Below are 16,157 nucleotides of genomic sequence, written 5' to 3'. Positions count from 1 at the left end.
CTTAGCTTTTACAAATAGCATCCGAGGCATCCAAGAATTGGAAATTTGAAATATAACTATCACATTTTGAAAGTGGGGCTCATGAAACCAAGTTGATGCAGAGGCGTGATGTCTTGGAGCAGTGATTCGCAAGCTTGTGAGCAACTTCAAGAATACTTAAGGTCTGATAAAACTTAAAAGAAATGTCTATGCCTGGCAAGAAGTAACATAATAAAATTGAAAAGCTGAGATGTTTGGAAAAAATTTAAAGCACTTTTAGCAAAGTTTATCAATGGGAAAAAGTGATTTGATGGGTATACTCGTTAGATAATCTCGACATCATGAAGTTGAAGAGGACACTACTGCTATGAAAATTAAATTGGGAAAACCATTCCAAAGTTTCTTGCATTGTTGCCAAATCTATTTTTTCATCATTCGCTTTTAAAATGTTAATTTTACGTCTCTTACAAATTCAAATAAAAAAAAACTTGATTCTAATCTAGGTTTCCGGCTACTTTTCATCATGAATCCACCATGTAACTCATATGTGATTATTTTTTAGGGGCAAAAAGATTAGATACTATCTGTAGTTAATTAAATGACCCAATTAAAAAATTCGACTCAATCTTTCCTCTCTCTACCCTTAACCTTCTCTCTACTCTTCTTCCTCCATAGAAGGGAGATTTTGGCCTTAAGTCAAAGTCTCCCTTCCTCTCCTTTATTCTTCCTTCCTATTCCGTTGTTTTTACTTTTATTTAATATAGTCTCTTCTAGGGTATTCTAGTAAGAGTTTTCTTCTCTCCTAGGCTATCCTGGTGAGCATCTTGTTTAGTTTTTGGTTTTTTTTTGTTATTTATTTTCTCAGATCTAAGAATTTTTTCAGATCTATATGTTAGATCTAAAATTTCTTGAGTCTTCTCGTCAGATCTCAACATCAGTTTTGAACTTGAACCAGTTGGATAGCAAATTTGAGAGAATAGACATGCACAGATATATATGGAGTGGTTCGTTCAATTGGTTAGATTTGATGATTGGTGATTCACAATGTAATCTTTTATATTTTATAACTCTGTTAAATATAATGATTTTTCAAATCAAATATATCTGTGACATATTTATATATTTTCAGCCATCAGTGCAGATTACATTGTCAAGCAAAGCGTGCTGGACGATTTCCAGCGAGATGATAAACAATATTGACTTATGTTTTATCAAAAAAAGACCTAATTTATATTTATTTTTCTCTCTAAAAATGTGGAGTTTGATCTGAATTATATTCATTTTTTCTCCTAAAAAATTAAGATCTGACCCAATTCATATTCATTCTTGCCACTAAACAAGTGGGCTCATTTCTTAAAATATTGTTAAAAAAAAAAAGTCGGCAAAATCTAGTAAGCGGTGGATTTGTTCTTTATGTAAGGGTACCTATATAGTCATACCTCATGTACTGCATGTGGCACCCAAATACTTTTTTTCTAATTTTAAATTTTTTAAAATGTTACTTTATTTTTTAATTTTCAAAATTGGGGCCACATGTACTATATTGCAAAAAAAAAATTCAAAAAGATGGGGGCCGTGGTTATTTAATTAGGTGCGGTTTGGCGTGCATATATATTGTTAGGTGCTTTAGTTTCTGCCTTTTCCCTTTTGATGATGCATCATACTAAACTTCAATACACATCCTTTTCTTTTCTTTCTTTTTTTTTTCCTTTTTCCCAAAAAAAAAAGTGATCAAGTTTTAAACAAATAATCCTTTTTGTTTCATTTTTATGGAAACTAATTAATTGTATGATCAATATAATCGTACTCGCTACTGTTAAATTATTGTTTTAGCTTTACTTGCTGTTTGAATAACAAATGGCAGCAAATTAAGGCATCAACTGGGTGAGGTACGTAGACTCCGAAGAGGATCAGTGGATTTGGTCATTTGATTTGCAATATATATTAAAATATAAAGGCGGCTGCCGCAAGAAAAATTATTGTGAATGGGTAAATTAAAGGGATAATTGCAGAAACCTCCCCTGAGGTTTCTGACACTTGCACTGACCTCCCCTCTAGGTTTAGAAATGGCATTCACCACCCCTGAACAGGAACAATTTGTTGCAGAAACCTCCCCTGAGGCTTGATGTCCCATTAAAAAATTATTTGTAGAAGTGAGATAAGAAATTTCTTCCAATTTTGCCCTGATCTTGCTTGACAATTAGTATTAACAAGGGAGGGGCATAAGCATTAAGGATCAAGCAAGTTCAGGGGGTATAAATGCAACATATTTTTCATTCCAATATCTAGCTTGGTTTGATGAGTATTTCGGAATTAAATGCAATTAAATTTCAAATTTACCCCTATATAACAATTCTTATAAAACAAAAGAATTACACATACGACAAATTAACATCTCTATAATTGTAACTACAATAGTTATTAACATTTTTGATAAAATATAAGAAAATCGTAAACCATAACAAAAATTAATACTCGAAAATAAAGGGTGGCAATTTTTAAATTAATTTTCTAAAGGATGTCAATTTTTGAGTCTCTTCCCAAAAGGTGAAAAACGCATCGAAGGAATGCGTTCTTCCAAATAAAAATGCAACTTTCAAATAGGTTATTTTAATTTTCATAAATTTGTTTAAATATGAAAAATTAGTTAAATAATGCATAACATACCAGCTCTTTATGGGAAACTGGCAGGTTTTGTAGTATGTTTTATACCAACTCTTTATGGAAAACATATCAGATCTTTATGGGAAAAATTGGTTAAATAGCGCTCAAAGGAAAACTAGTATGTTTTGTATTTAACATAAATTAAATATGTGAAAGTTTAAAAAAAAAAATAATTGCCCATAACATACCAGCTCTTTATGGGAAACTGACAGGTTTTATATTTAATTCATTATTTAACCAATTTCGTTGGCCTGTGGAGCTAATTAACCAATTAGCGCATTAACTAATTAGTTAATTAGATAAACAGAAATTAGTTAATTAATTAATTAGATAATTAGTTAGTTAATTAGTTAATTAATTAATTAGATAATTAGTTAGTTAATAGTTAAGCAGTTAATTAATTAATTAGTTTAACATGCAAATAGTTTGTTAGTTTCGGACAGACAATAGCTTTAGTTAATTAGTTAATTAGATAATTAGTTAATTAGTTAATAGTTAATTAGATAATTAGTTAATAGTTAATTAGTTAATTAGTTTAACTATGCAGAAATAGTTTGATTAGTTAACTAGTTAATTAGATAATTAGTTAATTAGTTAATTAGATAAATAAAAATTAGATAATTAGATAATTAGTTAATTAATTTAACTATGCAGAAATGGCTTGATTAGTTTAATTTGTTTAACAAATTAAACGTTGGTTTTGATGAAAGTACTCAAACCTTTCATCTGGTAAAGTCAAATACAATTGGGGGTACTCTAGTAAATTCACACACTTTAACCTTTTAAATTGGCTTCAACTTTTTCTAGGGGAGGTTAATGCTATTTCAAAATTGATAGGGGAGGTCAGTGCAAATGTCAGAAATCTCAGGGGAGGTTTCTACAATTTTCCCTAAATTAAAAGCAAATCCGGCCCCCCCAAGAAATAATTCAAAGCCAATGCATGTGGCCCCTACAGATTAACCTTATCAAACTTGACCATGTCTGTAAAACCCCCACTGGAGTTCATTGTCATACCCCCTTGACTTGCTATTCAGCCCCGATGGAAAGCACTTGGCTACTCTTAGCCTTGGCAGGGATTGTTGCATTGGCTTTTCTCTCAAAAGCATTCACTCACAAACGCCTCAAGCTAAATCATCCACCAGGACCAAAACCAGGGCCTATTATTGGCAACCTGAACCTCCTCGGTTCAATCCCACATCAATCCTTGCACTTGTTGTCCCAGAAATATGGAGAAATCATGCAACTAAAATTTGGTTCCAGCCCTGTTGTAGTAGCTTCATCCCCTGAAATGGCAAAAGAATTCTTGCAAACGCATGACAACATTTTCGCCTCTCGGCCTGCAACTGCTGCTGCCAAATACACTAGCTACAACTGCTCCGGCATGTTATGGGCACCTTACGGTCCACACTGGCGACAAGCTCGTAAAATTTATCTAACCCAAATATTTAGTCCAAAACAACTCGACTTCTTCGAGAGCACACGCATTGAGGAAAGGCGTGCTTTCATTTCTCGTTTGTATGCTCAATCTGGAAAGCCAGTAGTTATGAGAGATCATCTAATGCGTCTTAGCCTCTCCACTGCAAGCCAGATGGTTTTGAGTAACAAGTACTTTGCCCAATCTGAAGGGGATGGATCTCTAGTTACCTTTGAAGAGTTCCAAGAGATGATAGATACATGGTTTTTGCTGGGTGGTGTGTTCAATATCGGGGATTGGATACCGTGGCTCGACAGATTTGATCTCCAAGGTTACATAAAGCAAATGAAAGAACTTTACAAGAAATTTGATAGATTCCATAACCATGTGCTTGATGATCACCAGGCCAGGAGGAAAACGGAGAAAGATTTTATCCCCAAGGACATGGTGGACATTCTATTGCAATATGCTGAAGATCCTGATCTCCAGGTCAAACTCACCAGAGATCAGATAAAAGGGCTAATTCAGGTGCTATTTCTTCTCGTGGTTTAATGAAATTTCTAGATCTCTTTACCTCTTTAACTTACTGAATCTTAAAGCTAGCACTTTAGTATAGCTTACTAAAATGTGCCATTAAACATAGCAGTCTTTTTTCTTCTGATTAAGAGGTTTTCTGCTTTCAATATGTTGTCAAGCATGATACTTCATCAGCATTTGATCATGGCGGGACTAATTTTACCAATATTTGATCATGGCCAGGACTTGCTTGTTGGTGGTACCGATACCTCGGCGTCCACAGTAGAATGGGCAATGAATGAACTTCTCAAACATCCACATCTCATTGAAATGGCAACCGAAGAGCTTGATAGAGTAATAGGGAGAGATAAGTGGGTGGAAGAGGCTGTTTTGTCAAAGCTACCTTTTCTAGGGGCGATCATAAAGGAAACTTTTAGGTTACATCCACTGGCAACGCTGCTTCCACCCCACTATGCCCTTGAGGATTGCACTGTAGCTGGTTATCACATTGCTAAAGGAACAACGGTGTTTATAAACACATGGAGTATGGGGAGGAACTCAAAGTATTGGGATTCTCCTGAAGAATTCATTCCAGAGAGGTTTTTGGGGAAGGATATTGACATCAAGGGACATGACTTTGAGCTGTTGCCCTTTAGCTCAGGTCGGAGGATGTGCCCAGGCTATGTCCTTGCACTCAAACTTGTTGGAACAATGTTGGCCAACTTGTTGCATGGATTCAACTGGAAATTGCCTCATGGCATGAAACCAGAAGAAATTTGCATGGAAGAACACTACGGACTCTCAATTCATCCAAGGATTTCACTTGCTATGATCCCAGAACCACGTTTGCCGGTCAATCTCTATTAGCAAGTATTGATTTAAGGCAAAATTGAAATATATTCCTGCTCTGTATATGTAAACTGTTAAACTCATTCTCCGCTCTCCGATTATATCATTTAGCTCATTTTAGGTGACAGCTTAGGAGTCGAGACAGTATAATTGCCCTTTTGGTAATTTCCATTGTGAAATAAAATAAAAGTCACAATCAAGTTTTTTCTTTCTTTCTTTCTTTAAATTGTTTTTGGTGAATTCTGTTGTGAAATAAAACAAAATGTCACAATCAAGTTTATTTTTTATTTTTTTGCTAGAAAACAAACAGGCAAAATATCGCAATAATGACATATGGAAAAATTGACATGGAAATATTGAAGATTGCAGAGAGTAAACAAACTGACTCTCCCTTGTTAGCAAAGCAAATAGGTATGCAATGGAAATAGGTTTCTCAAAAATTTGACAAACAAACAAGGCACTCAACCAGGGCCTCAAATCTGTTTAAATTCTGGATAACAAAAGTAACATTTACGAAAGCAGAGTTGACAGGCAAATTTATGATTGGTTTGTACACCCTAATCACCTACAAATAAGACAAAACAAGTCTGACTCCTGACTTGAATACTACTCACATATGTTACAATAGGGCTAGCTGGATGCACTTCGACTGAGGAGAGCCGCCTCAATTGTGAAACATTGTTCAAAGTTTATTTCTTGAGGGGTTTCAGAATTGCATATCAGTTTCATGATGAACTTGAATAAGCTTTTAATAATAGTTGAGCTAAATTAGTTCAAATTCAAGGTTGACAAGTTTAAGAATACACTGAAACTTGACTTTAGATTTTTTTTTTTTGACTTAGATTATTAACAAACAAAATTTGAACCACCTTTTACTTGATAAGCTCGAGTCAAATGTTGAGCAACACGATTCATATTTAAACCCTCTTCAATTCATCAGTTTTCATCTGTGAATTCATTATTCATGTACGTAGAGGATAAATAGAACTCAAGGGTTGAGCTCATGACGTTTTTAACCGGGATATATGACCCTTTTTATTAATCTAAACTCGTCATCTTTCTTTTATTTTTGGTAGATACCATCCAGCAAAACTTTGATTATACTGCCCTGCCCTTGAAAACTGGACATTTCTTGTGAGATTTCATTTCAAAAGCAAAATAAAACGCACAAATTACTGTCAAATAGAAGAGAGATCTCCAGATAGATATTTTGTTGTTGTATATATAGGAACGCAAACTACCACGGATACACTTTATAAACAATACAACTTGCAGAGACTTATTTATCCATCAGGCATGAACCAATTAAGTTACACTACTACATTTCTTTTCCTTTTCATTTTACCTTTTCTTTTGGGTTACGCCAGAGGGTGCCTTATTTGATAAGATCAAGCTCCATCTGGTAAAGAATCAATGCAAGAAAACCAAGATAATAGAATAACATTAATGTCTATTTTCATCAATTATTTTGATTTTCTGTCCACCAGAAATGATCTCTATCTGCTGGCTCAATTATTTGCAAGATCAGTTTCACACCCAATCCTATGCAACTTCAAGAATTTAACCGAAAATAGATTGACCATAAATACCCAATTTAAGTAAAACACCTTTTAATAAATAAAACCCTAATTAGCTTAGTATAATATTTGCTAACTTTGTCTTTATTAAACTAAACTCAAAAACTAGTCGAATGCATTGTCGCAGTGTAGAAAATGTGCCACTCTAAATTGTATCTTTGCACATAGGACTGGTTTAGACTTGTATTTGTGCAAATAATTTGATTGCTTATTTTGCTTCATCAAAGAATTCATCCATATTCACCCATATATGCCATTAGTTACCACCGTCTTGACATGATAATCATCCGGATCCATGCAATTCTTAAAAAACCAAGAAACACATTTTTTTTGTCTTCTTGACAATTATTTCCAATGCAAAAAATTTTCAATTGCACAATTTCCCACAAATTTAACCACCCCACAATTGAATCAAGGGTAAATTACATATACCCCCGGGGGGATGGTTTTATCTATTTAACGCTTTGTTGCAGTGTATAAAATGTGTCGCTCTAAATTGGGTATGCATTACATTAAAAAAAAAGGTTTCAATATGCAATCTAAATAGCAGTGTATAAGCTACGTACAAATCCTGAGGGTTTGGGGAGTGGATTTTTAATGGGATTATTGGGCTCAAAAGCTTCCAAACCTGTACGTGCCATTTGGAAGATATTCGGCCTAGCTGGAAATGAAGATCCTAATTATTCTTTTTCTGGGCATATCAGTTTTGTCCTCACACCCACGTATATTCATTCTTGGGCTTCAAACCGGATCATAGAGCCCGAAATTTCGGTCAACTTACACGCGAACAGAACTCGTCTCTAATGCCATCACCTCCCATAATCCTTATTCCAAGACTCTTTGATAATATATTTTATCTTTAGAAAAATATTCATATTCCTTTCGTTGATGGTAAATCTTTATGTCTAACTCATTAAATTTCATAACTTTGATATGGTGAAAGACATCATATCTATTTAAATCATCAAAGTCTGGTCCAGTTGAAATAATCTTGAGCATTAAAATATGTTTGAGACCATATGTAGGATTATTTTGATAAATATACTTTTACTCCTTTTTGAATCTACCGAGGGAGTCTGGAAAGTTCAGAAAAAGTAGGAATAGTTATATAGGTAATATTGATTACTCTAAAATTGTACCATTTTTGAATTTCTTTGAAGCGTCTAAAGGAGAAAGGATGCATTGGTATTGGGTTTGTTCAGGTACAAATTTTTTTCTCAAATAATATTTTATTTATGATAAAAATATATCTTTTAACCATCTTTTTTATGTTTTTAACTACCTTTTTATTACATATGCATTACACCACAAAAAATGTTATAATATTTTTTCAAATAATCTTTTATCCAAAGATGATCAACGTGATCTGTAAAATCTATTGGAGATGGTTTCTTTGATGTATCCCTTTGACAATCTTGCTAATCTATTGGACAAAACCTACGGCACTTTTGTTTCATAGTAAACTTAAAAATTCTCAACAAGAATACTCCATGGGCACTCCATTCCAGCGCCTCGCGCGGGGATCTGGTCAAGTTGTACTAATAAAGTCTTTAGTAATCAACTCAAGCTACTTAGGTTGATAGTAATTTCTCCCTAAATTGTTTTTATTGTCGAAATTATTTCCTTGTTATCTTTACACAATTCTTTGAGCTTTTTTAAGTGCTCTAACTTCCATAATATTGGTTAGTTAATAATTTTTTTTCGGGCAAAAGGAAAATTTTCTTTTATTGATCTGTGAATTGTAACTTTACAAAGGAAACAAAATCCTACTACATCACAATCTCTAGTGTAATATCTACACTATACAAAAACAGACAGAACAAGCTACCAAATTCCAGTAGCTTAATCCACCAAACCGTCTTGATCCAAGCACCACTCAAGCATCAGTTGCCAATTTGTCTTGGTCCTTGGAGAAATCACTTTGATCACATTTTCCACAATTTTCACAATTCCTGCCGACGAATCCTGAAATATCCTGCTCTTCCTTTCTTGCCAAATATGCCAGACAGTGATTGCTAAAACAAGTCGCCTTAGTGTTGACACAAAAGAACTGGAAATTGTTAGGATACTTTCATTGTTATTTTTCTAAAAGATCCATGTTTAATTCTTTACTCGCAATTGAGCCCTTTCTATCATAATGAGTACCAATGCAATTAATATTTACGAAAATGTTCGCTATACTTCACTATATATATATATATATATTTTTTACTAACCCCAAAAATGAAACTTCGTCTGTAAAAAACTTGGAGACTTGTGTTTGCTAGCGTAGTGTAGCAATTGTGGAGAGCGAGAAACCAGGTTATTTTTCAGCAAGCATCGGTATCTGCTGTTAGCATAATTTCTGCTGTCCAAATCTTACTTTTCAACAAAGACATACCAAATCTATGAAATTTTTGATAACTAGAACCCCACTAAATGAACAAATATCTCCACGTATCATCTTATTCGCCAATCAACAAATTTCTTTCTGTGATTTTTGTGTCACCATTGCTGCTGCGACAAATTTTTTCTCGCTTGTACGCCCAGCATTGGCCGCCACCAGGTGATGCACCATGTTTGGCCATAAGTTAAGGATAAATCTTATATACACTAACGGTGTATACGCTATCATCGTTCGATACATGATATGTGTGTAAAAGTTGAATTTCAAATTCAAAATTTGCATCGTTGTTATTCATCCAATGCTGATAATATATATACTGTCAGTGTAAAAAAGATTAATCTATAAGGAATGGTGGTCGAATTTTGTAAGAAGGAGACTAAACAAGAAATAAGTTGAGAAAGGTAAGGAGACGGAGGGGAGGGAAGGGATGGATGGGAAGGGGTGACAACTACAAGGAGTTTAAAAAGAGTGGAGTGATAATAATGTTTTTTATAACCATCTCACTTTTTAATTTTTCATAGTAATATGTTTAAAATGGGTGGGTAATCAAAATTATACCCAATTTGATTAAAAAAATTATACCCAATTTAGTGATATATATAAATATATATATATAACCGCTAAATTTAGGGAACGAGTATTTATACTCATTAACTCATTCGTAGAGGCTTTAAAAATCAATATGTAGAGTTATAATTGAACTTAAAAGTCACCTGCCAAACACTTCCTTATTTCTAAGAGTTGCACATTAGCTTTCATCATAGGAGAATAAAGATTCCACATTTAACGAAATTTTTTTTAAAAAAAATCCATGTGAAATATGAGAATATCTTCTAAAGTGTAGAAATCCATTAAATAAGGAAAAAAATCGTTCAAAACATCATTTACATTTTCGTTAAATGAATTTTTCAACTTTCATTTTTATAATAATAACTTTACATCCCTTACAAAATCAAGTGAGTAAAATTTGGTCCCAACTTAGGTTTTCATTCACTTTTTATCTTATATCCATCACGTGATTCACACATGATTATTTTTTTTTTGGCAAAAAGATTCTACTTGTAGTTAAATAAAGGGTTAAATACCAAAAAACCCCTTGTGGTTTGACTAATGTTCACTTTACCTCCCTATGGTTTGGAAATCTACAATTTAACTTCCTGTCGTTTCACTTAAAGTGAAAGTCTGACAGAAAACATCTACAATAACGGTATTTCTGTCAGACTTTCACTTTAAGTGAAACGACAAGGAGTTAAATTGTAGGTTTCCAAACCATAGGGAGGTAAAGTGTACATTTGGCAAACCACAGGGGGGTTTTTGATATTTTACCCATTCTCAAATGCACGAAACATTCTTCCAAGGGTTTGACTAATAGAGGGGCAATTTTGATATTTTCTTTTCAGAAGTTAGTTTAGATGTTTTCCGTCAGACTTTTACTTTAGTTGAAACGACGGGAAGTCAAATTGTAGGTTTCCAAACCATAGGGAGGTAAAGTGAACGTTAATCAAACCACAGGGGGGTTTTTGGTATTTAACCCTTAAATAAATGATCTGATTCATATTTAATTTTAGCCCTAAAAAGGTAGAATCTAACCTAAACAATATTCTTTTTTTTTTTTACCAAAAAGTGGAATTTGATCTTTTTATATATAAAAATGACTATATATAAGTTACGTGGTGATTTCATACTAAAAAGTAATCGAAAACTTAGTTTGGAATCAAGTTTTATCGATTTTTTTGGTCAAATGTTCCACTTTTTTATTAACTAAATAAAATAAAGATACCAAGATTTTGAGGAGGGGCGAAACCTGACCTCAAGAGCTCTTGAAATTATTGACTAAACTTTATAAGAGATGTAAAATTAATATTTTAGAAATGAAGAAAAAAATTATTTAACAAAATATGAGAGACGTTTTGAACGATTTTCTCATTAAATAACTATAAGTACGTACTATACTTTTCCAACTTGTAATAGAAATTTTGTTACACATGAAGATTGACTCCTCTTCAAAGAAAAGTGAAGTGACACCGGGATACATGTTTTACTTTGTAGACATGTCCAATGAATGTCTCGGTTCCTTCTAAGAAGAAAACCGAAGATATTTTACTCAAGTGCAATGTCCCTTAAATATCATTGTCAGGAAGAAGACATTTACTGATGTTCTGATGTTGAATGCTGAAATGTGTAAGAAGCAAACCTTTTTTTATTTTTGCACAACCAATATAAGATGCAAGTAAAAGTGTCCTAGAAAATGATTTTGATAGTCCCTGATAGGGTAAAAGACAATTTCCTAATTAATTCAATCGATTGTGTATCAAGTGTATGTAAAAGTCACTCACCCTCCTTACATAGTAGTCCCTTCATCACCTTCATTGATTGGGAAAAACTGGAATTTTGTAATCGACTCACAATAACTTCCAAAGCTTGAGTCCCTATGAGTCACAAAAGAGGGTTTTAGCTCCCTGCAAATTCTTAATGTTTTCTTTCGGCCCCGCTTATAAGTTTTAGGAATTAATGCAAGCTAATTAGTTTGAGTTATTTCTTCCTAACCTGTTTTGTTGTCGACATTAATTTCCTTCTTATCATCACTTAATTCCTTGTCCTTTTTTAATGCTTTAGCTTGCATAATGATCAGTTAATCAATTATTAAATTACTTTTGTTATCAGTTTTCAATAAAATGATTTTGTGCCGAGAAGGCGTCGATTTAGTAGTTAAGGTTGATACTTCAGAGTTTAGAAGTTTAGGATTCTAATCCCACTATCCCGTCTTTACTTTTTAAATCTCACTCTAAGATGATTATGTAGTTGTTTAAACTTGCTAAAATGTGCATCTAAGAGGAATTAACACTAGACGTTCCCATTCTTGTTTTTTCTCCCCCATATGAAACTTGTGCCTAAAACTTACCAAATTTAAAACTTATGAACTGAATATATTGAAGCTGAAAAATATGGGATGTCACACTTGATAAACGTTTTTCAAATGTCAAACAAGAACATAAAAATTCACCAATCTAGGAACCCAGGCTCCCTTTGCATGGGCCTCCTTCTTTGTGGTAGAAACTACTCATGGAGTGGAGGACTCTACTTCAAAAGAAAAAAACAAAGTAAAATGTCACCCAAAGTACATTTTGTAGAAATGTTTAATAAATGTCTTATTTCTTTCAAAGAAAAGTCCAATGCCTTCTGAGAAGAAAAAACTGATGATATTTTCCTCAAATCCAATGTCTCTTGAGTATTATTTTGTTGTTTGGATGCGTTTTTATTTACAAATTTTTTTAATACATCAAAAATAACTTTTTAATCACATTTTTATCTTACATATTATATTTATATTTCACATATATCACATATCAAAAATGCGACATTGTCATTCTAAGATTTTCTTTTCAAATAATCTCCTACCCTAACAGACTAGATATTTTAGTAAAATTCCAATGCCAAATGTTGGCATGTGTCCATGGACAAAACTTATTGTTATTTTAAACGAACCAATAATGAAATGTTGGAAAAAGTATACCAGATATTTAATCCAAACAAGCCATGGCTGTTTCAATTATGCTAGGTGGTGTAGTAGAACAATTTAATGTACACATACCTCATTTGCTTTTGTGTTAGTTTCACTCATGCTTCTATTCTATATCTTTAATGAAATAAATGGGAAACAAACAACTTCCTAATCAATTCACTGGATTCTGTACAGAAAAAATCTGAAATGTGGCATTTTGTAACGATCAGGGGTTTTGGGTTGTCGCAATAGTAACAGTAAAGTGCAATTGAAGAAAGCGGAGATAGTGTGTTTTGAAATTGGACGTTGGAGATTAAATATAAGACACTAATTTTCTTGTGTCAAATGATTATTGTGCTTTTACTAGTGTTATATAAGATGTCATCGGAGACATCCAAGAATTGTAAATTTCAAATGTAATTATCACACTTTGAAACTAGGGACTATGAATTGAGCTTAATTATTATATATATATTTCGCACTTGTCAAGTTTTTTGTGAAGATTCTTCCAAGAATTGTGCAGAGCATGTGATAAATAAAATTCTACCCACAATTTCTGGCAAAAACAACAAAGAATCCCTCGACGGATTCTTTCTTTTTTTTTTTTCCTTTTCATCCTTGACTTACACCACTTCTTTTAGCCATTGTTGTGACTTCTCAACATTTTAATTCTCGCCAATTTGGCTTCCAATTGAAGTTGATCATTTTACCTACAAAAATAAAGAGATTTTGCAAGCAAATGCCAAAATCACAACAAATTTGTCTATCAACTCAATGTGCAAGTTAGAGACAAAAAATGGACAACTTATACCATTTAATCTTACAAATTGACTCAAAAACACTGTGAAACACATTCAAGAATATCACAAATTTAGCCCTTAGCAATTTCAAAATCTTTTATTAATCCTAATATGGATATTGGGCAATGAACGGACAAATAAGATAGCTAAAAGGGCAATTTTGAAATAAAATATGCTCTGTCTACTCAAGTGAATCTTTTACTCTTATTTTGCTCCTAGTTACTGAACATGTTACAACAGAGTTGATTCAGGGAAGGTCAGTGAAATTTTCCGAAGTTGCAAAAGTGAAAATTTTCTAAAATTATTCAAAGAGAAAATTTGAATTCAATGCATGTGGCACAGATCAACCTTATCAAACTTCACCATGTGCATAAAACCCCCACTGAGTTCACTGCCATAACTTATTATTCAGCCCTGATGGAAAGCACTTGGCTGCTCTTAGCCTTGGCAGGGATTGTTGCATGTGCTTTTCTCTCAAAAATATCCACTCACAAACGCCTGAAGTTAAATCATCCACCAGGACCAAAACCATGGCCTATTATTGGCAACTTGAACCTCCTCGGTTCAATTCCACATCAATCTTTACACTTGCTGTCCCGGAAATATGGAGAAATCATGCAACTAAAATTTGGTTCCAGCCCTGTTGTAGTAGCTTCATCCCCTGAAATGGCAAAAGAATTCTTGCAAACACATGGCGTCAACTTCGCCTCTCGGCCTGCAACTGCTGCTGGCAAATATACTAGCTACAACTGCTCCGACATGACATGGGCGCCTTATGGTCCATTCTGGCGACAAGCTCGTAAACTTTATCTAACCCAAATATTTAATCCAAAGCGACTTGACTTCTTCGACAGCATACGTATTGAAGAAAGGCGTGCTTTCATTTCTCGTTTGTATGCTCTATCTGGAAAGCCAGTAGTTATGAGAGATCATCTAATGCGTCTTACCCTCTCCAGTGCATGCCAATCTGAAGGGGAAGGATCTATAGTTACCTTTGAAGAGTTCCAAGAGATGATAGATACATGGTTTTGGCTGGGTGGTGTGTTCAATATCGGGGATTGGATACCGTGGCTCGACAGATTTGATCTCCAGGGTTACATAAAGCAAATGAAAGAACTTTACAAGAAATTTGATAGATTCCATAACCATGTGCTTGATGATCACCAGGCCAGGAGGAAAACGGAGAAAGATTTTATCCCCAAGGACATGGTGGACATTCTATTGCAATATGCTGAAGATCCTGATCTCCAGGTCAAACTCACCAGAGATCAGATAAAAGGGCTAATTCAGGTGCTATTTCTTCTTGTGGTTTAATGAAATTTCTAGATCTCTTTACCTCTTTTTAACTTACCGAATCTCAAATCTAGCAGCTTTGCTTAGGATAATGTGCCGCATTAAACATAACTGCTTTCTTCTGATTCAATCTGTTGTAAAGCATGATACTTCACCAATTCAGGATCAGGGCAGGACTAACTTTACCAATATTTGATCATGTCCAGGACTTACTAGCTGGTGGTACAGATACCTCAGCTACCACGGTAGAATGGGCAATGAATGAACTTCTCAAACATCCACGTCTAATTCGAAAGGCAACTGAAGAGCTTGATAGAGTGATAGGGAAAGATAAGTGGGTGGAAGAGGCTGATTTCTCAAAACTGCCTTTTCTAGAGGCGATCATAAAGGAAACTTTTAGGTTACATCCGCTGGCAACGCTGCTTGCACCCCATTATGCCATCGAGGATTGCACTGTAGCTGGTTATCACATTGCTAAAGGAACAACGGTGTTTATAAACACATGGAGTATCGGGAGGAACTCAAAGTATTGGGATTCTCCTGAAGAATTCATTCCAGAGAGGTTTTTGGAGAAGGATATTGACATGAAGGGACAAAATTTTGCGCTATTGCCATTTGGCTCAGGTCGACGGAGGTGTCCAGGCTACAACCTTGGAATCAAGCTTGTGCGATCAACGTTGGCCAACTTGTTGCATGGATTCAACTGGAAATTGCCTCATGGCATGAAACCGGAAGAAATTTGCATGGAAGAACTCTATGGACTCACAACTCATCCAAGGATTTCACTTGCTATGATCCCAGAACCACGTTTGCCTGTCAATCTCTATTAGCGGGTACGATTCAAGGGAAAATTGAAATATGTTCCTACTCTGTATCGGTCAACTGTTGAACGCATTCTCCGCTCTCCGATTATTTCGTGCCCTAAAAACAAATCTGACTCCTTGACTTAGAAGACTTCTCACACGCTAAGGCTAACTATAAGGCTAAGCTAAGTAGCTAACTATGGACCCAATTCCTATGCAACTTCGAGAACCTAACCGAACATAGATTGAACAAAAATACGCCTTTCAATAAATAAAACCCTAATTGACTTAGTATGATATTGCTAACTTTGTCTTTATTAAGCTATACTCAAAAACTAGTCAAACGCTTTGTTGCAGTGTAGAAAACGTGTCAC

At 34.2% G+C, this 16,157-nt stretch overlaps 2 protein-coding genes across 2 annotated transcripts; both read left to right on the top strand.

Annotated features, from left to right (window-relative positions):
- Positions 1 to 3,649: 3,649 nt before the first annotated feature.
- LOC113709212 (dimethylnonatriene synthase-like) lies at positions 3,650 to 5,630 on the top strand. Its single transcript, XM_027231915.2, has 2 exons — positions 3,650 to 4,585; positions 4,817 to 5,630. Exons 1-2 carry the CDS (start codon positions 3,683 to 3,685, stop codon positions 5,438 to 5,440), a joined length of 1,527 nt encoding a protein of 508 aa, XP_027087716.1. The 5' UTR covers positions 3,650 to 3,682; the 3' UTR covers positions 5,441 to 5,630.
- Positions 5,631 to 14,104: 8,474 nt separating this feature from the next.
- LOC113709252 (trimethyltridecatetraene synthase-like) lies at positions 14,105 to 15,862 on the top strand. Its single transcript, XM_027231975.2, has 2 exons — positions 14,105 to 14,977; positions 15,187 to 15,862. The coding sequence occupies exons 1-2, from the start codon at positions 14,105 to 14,107 to the stop codon at positions 15,808 to 15,810; spliced, it is 1,497 nt and encodes a 498-aa protein (XP_027087776.1). The 3' UTR covers positions 15,811 to 15,862.
- The last annotated feature ends 295 nt before the right edge of the window (positions 15,863 to 16,157 follow it).

The sequence above is a fragment of the Coffea arabica genome, chromosome 9e (assembly GCF_036785885.1).
Source record: "Coffea arabica cultivar ET-39 chromosome 9e, Coffea Arabica ET-39 HiFi, whole genome shotgun sequence".
NCBI lineage: Eukaryota > Viridiplantae > Streptophyta > Magnoliopsida > Gentianales > Rubiaceae > Coffea > Coffea arabica.
The sequence above is the reverse complement of the archived record's forward strand: the minus strand, read 5'-3'. Positions and strand labels throughout refer to the sequence as shown.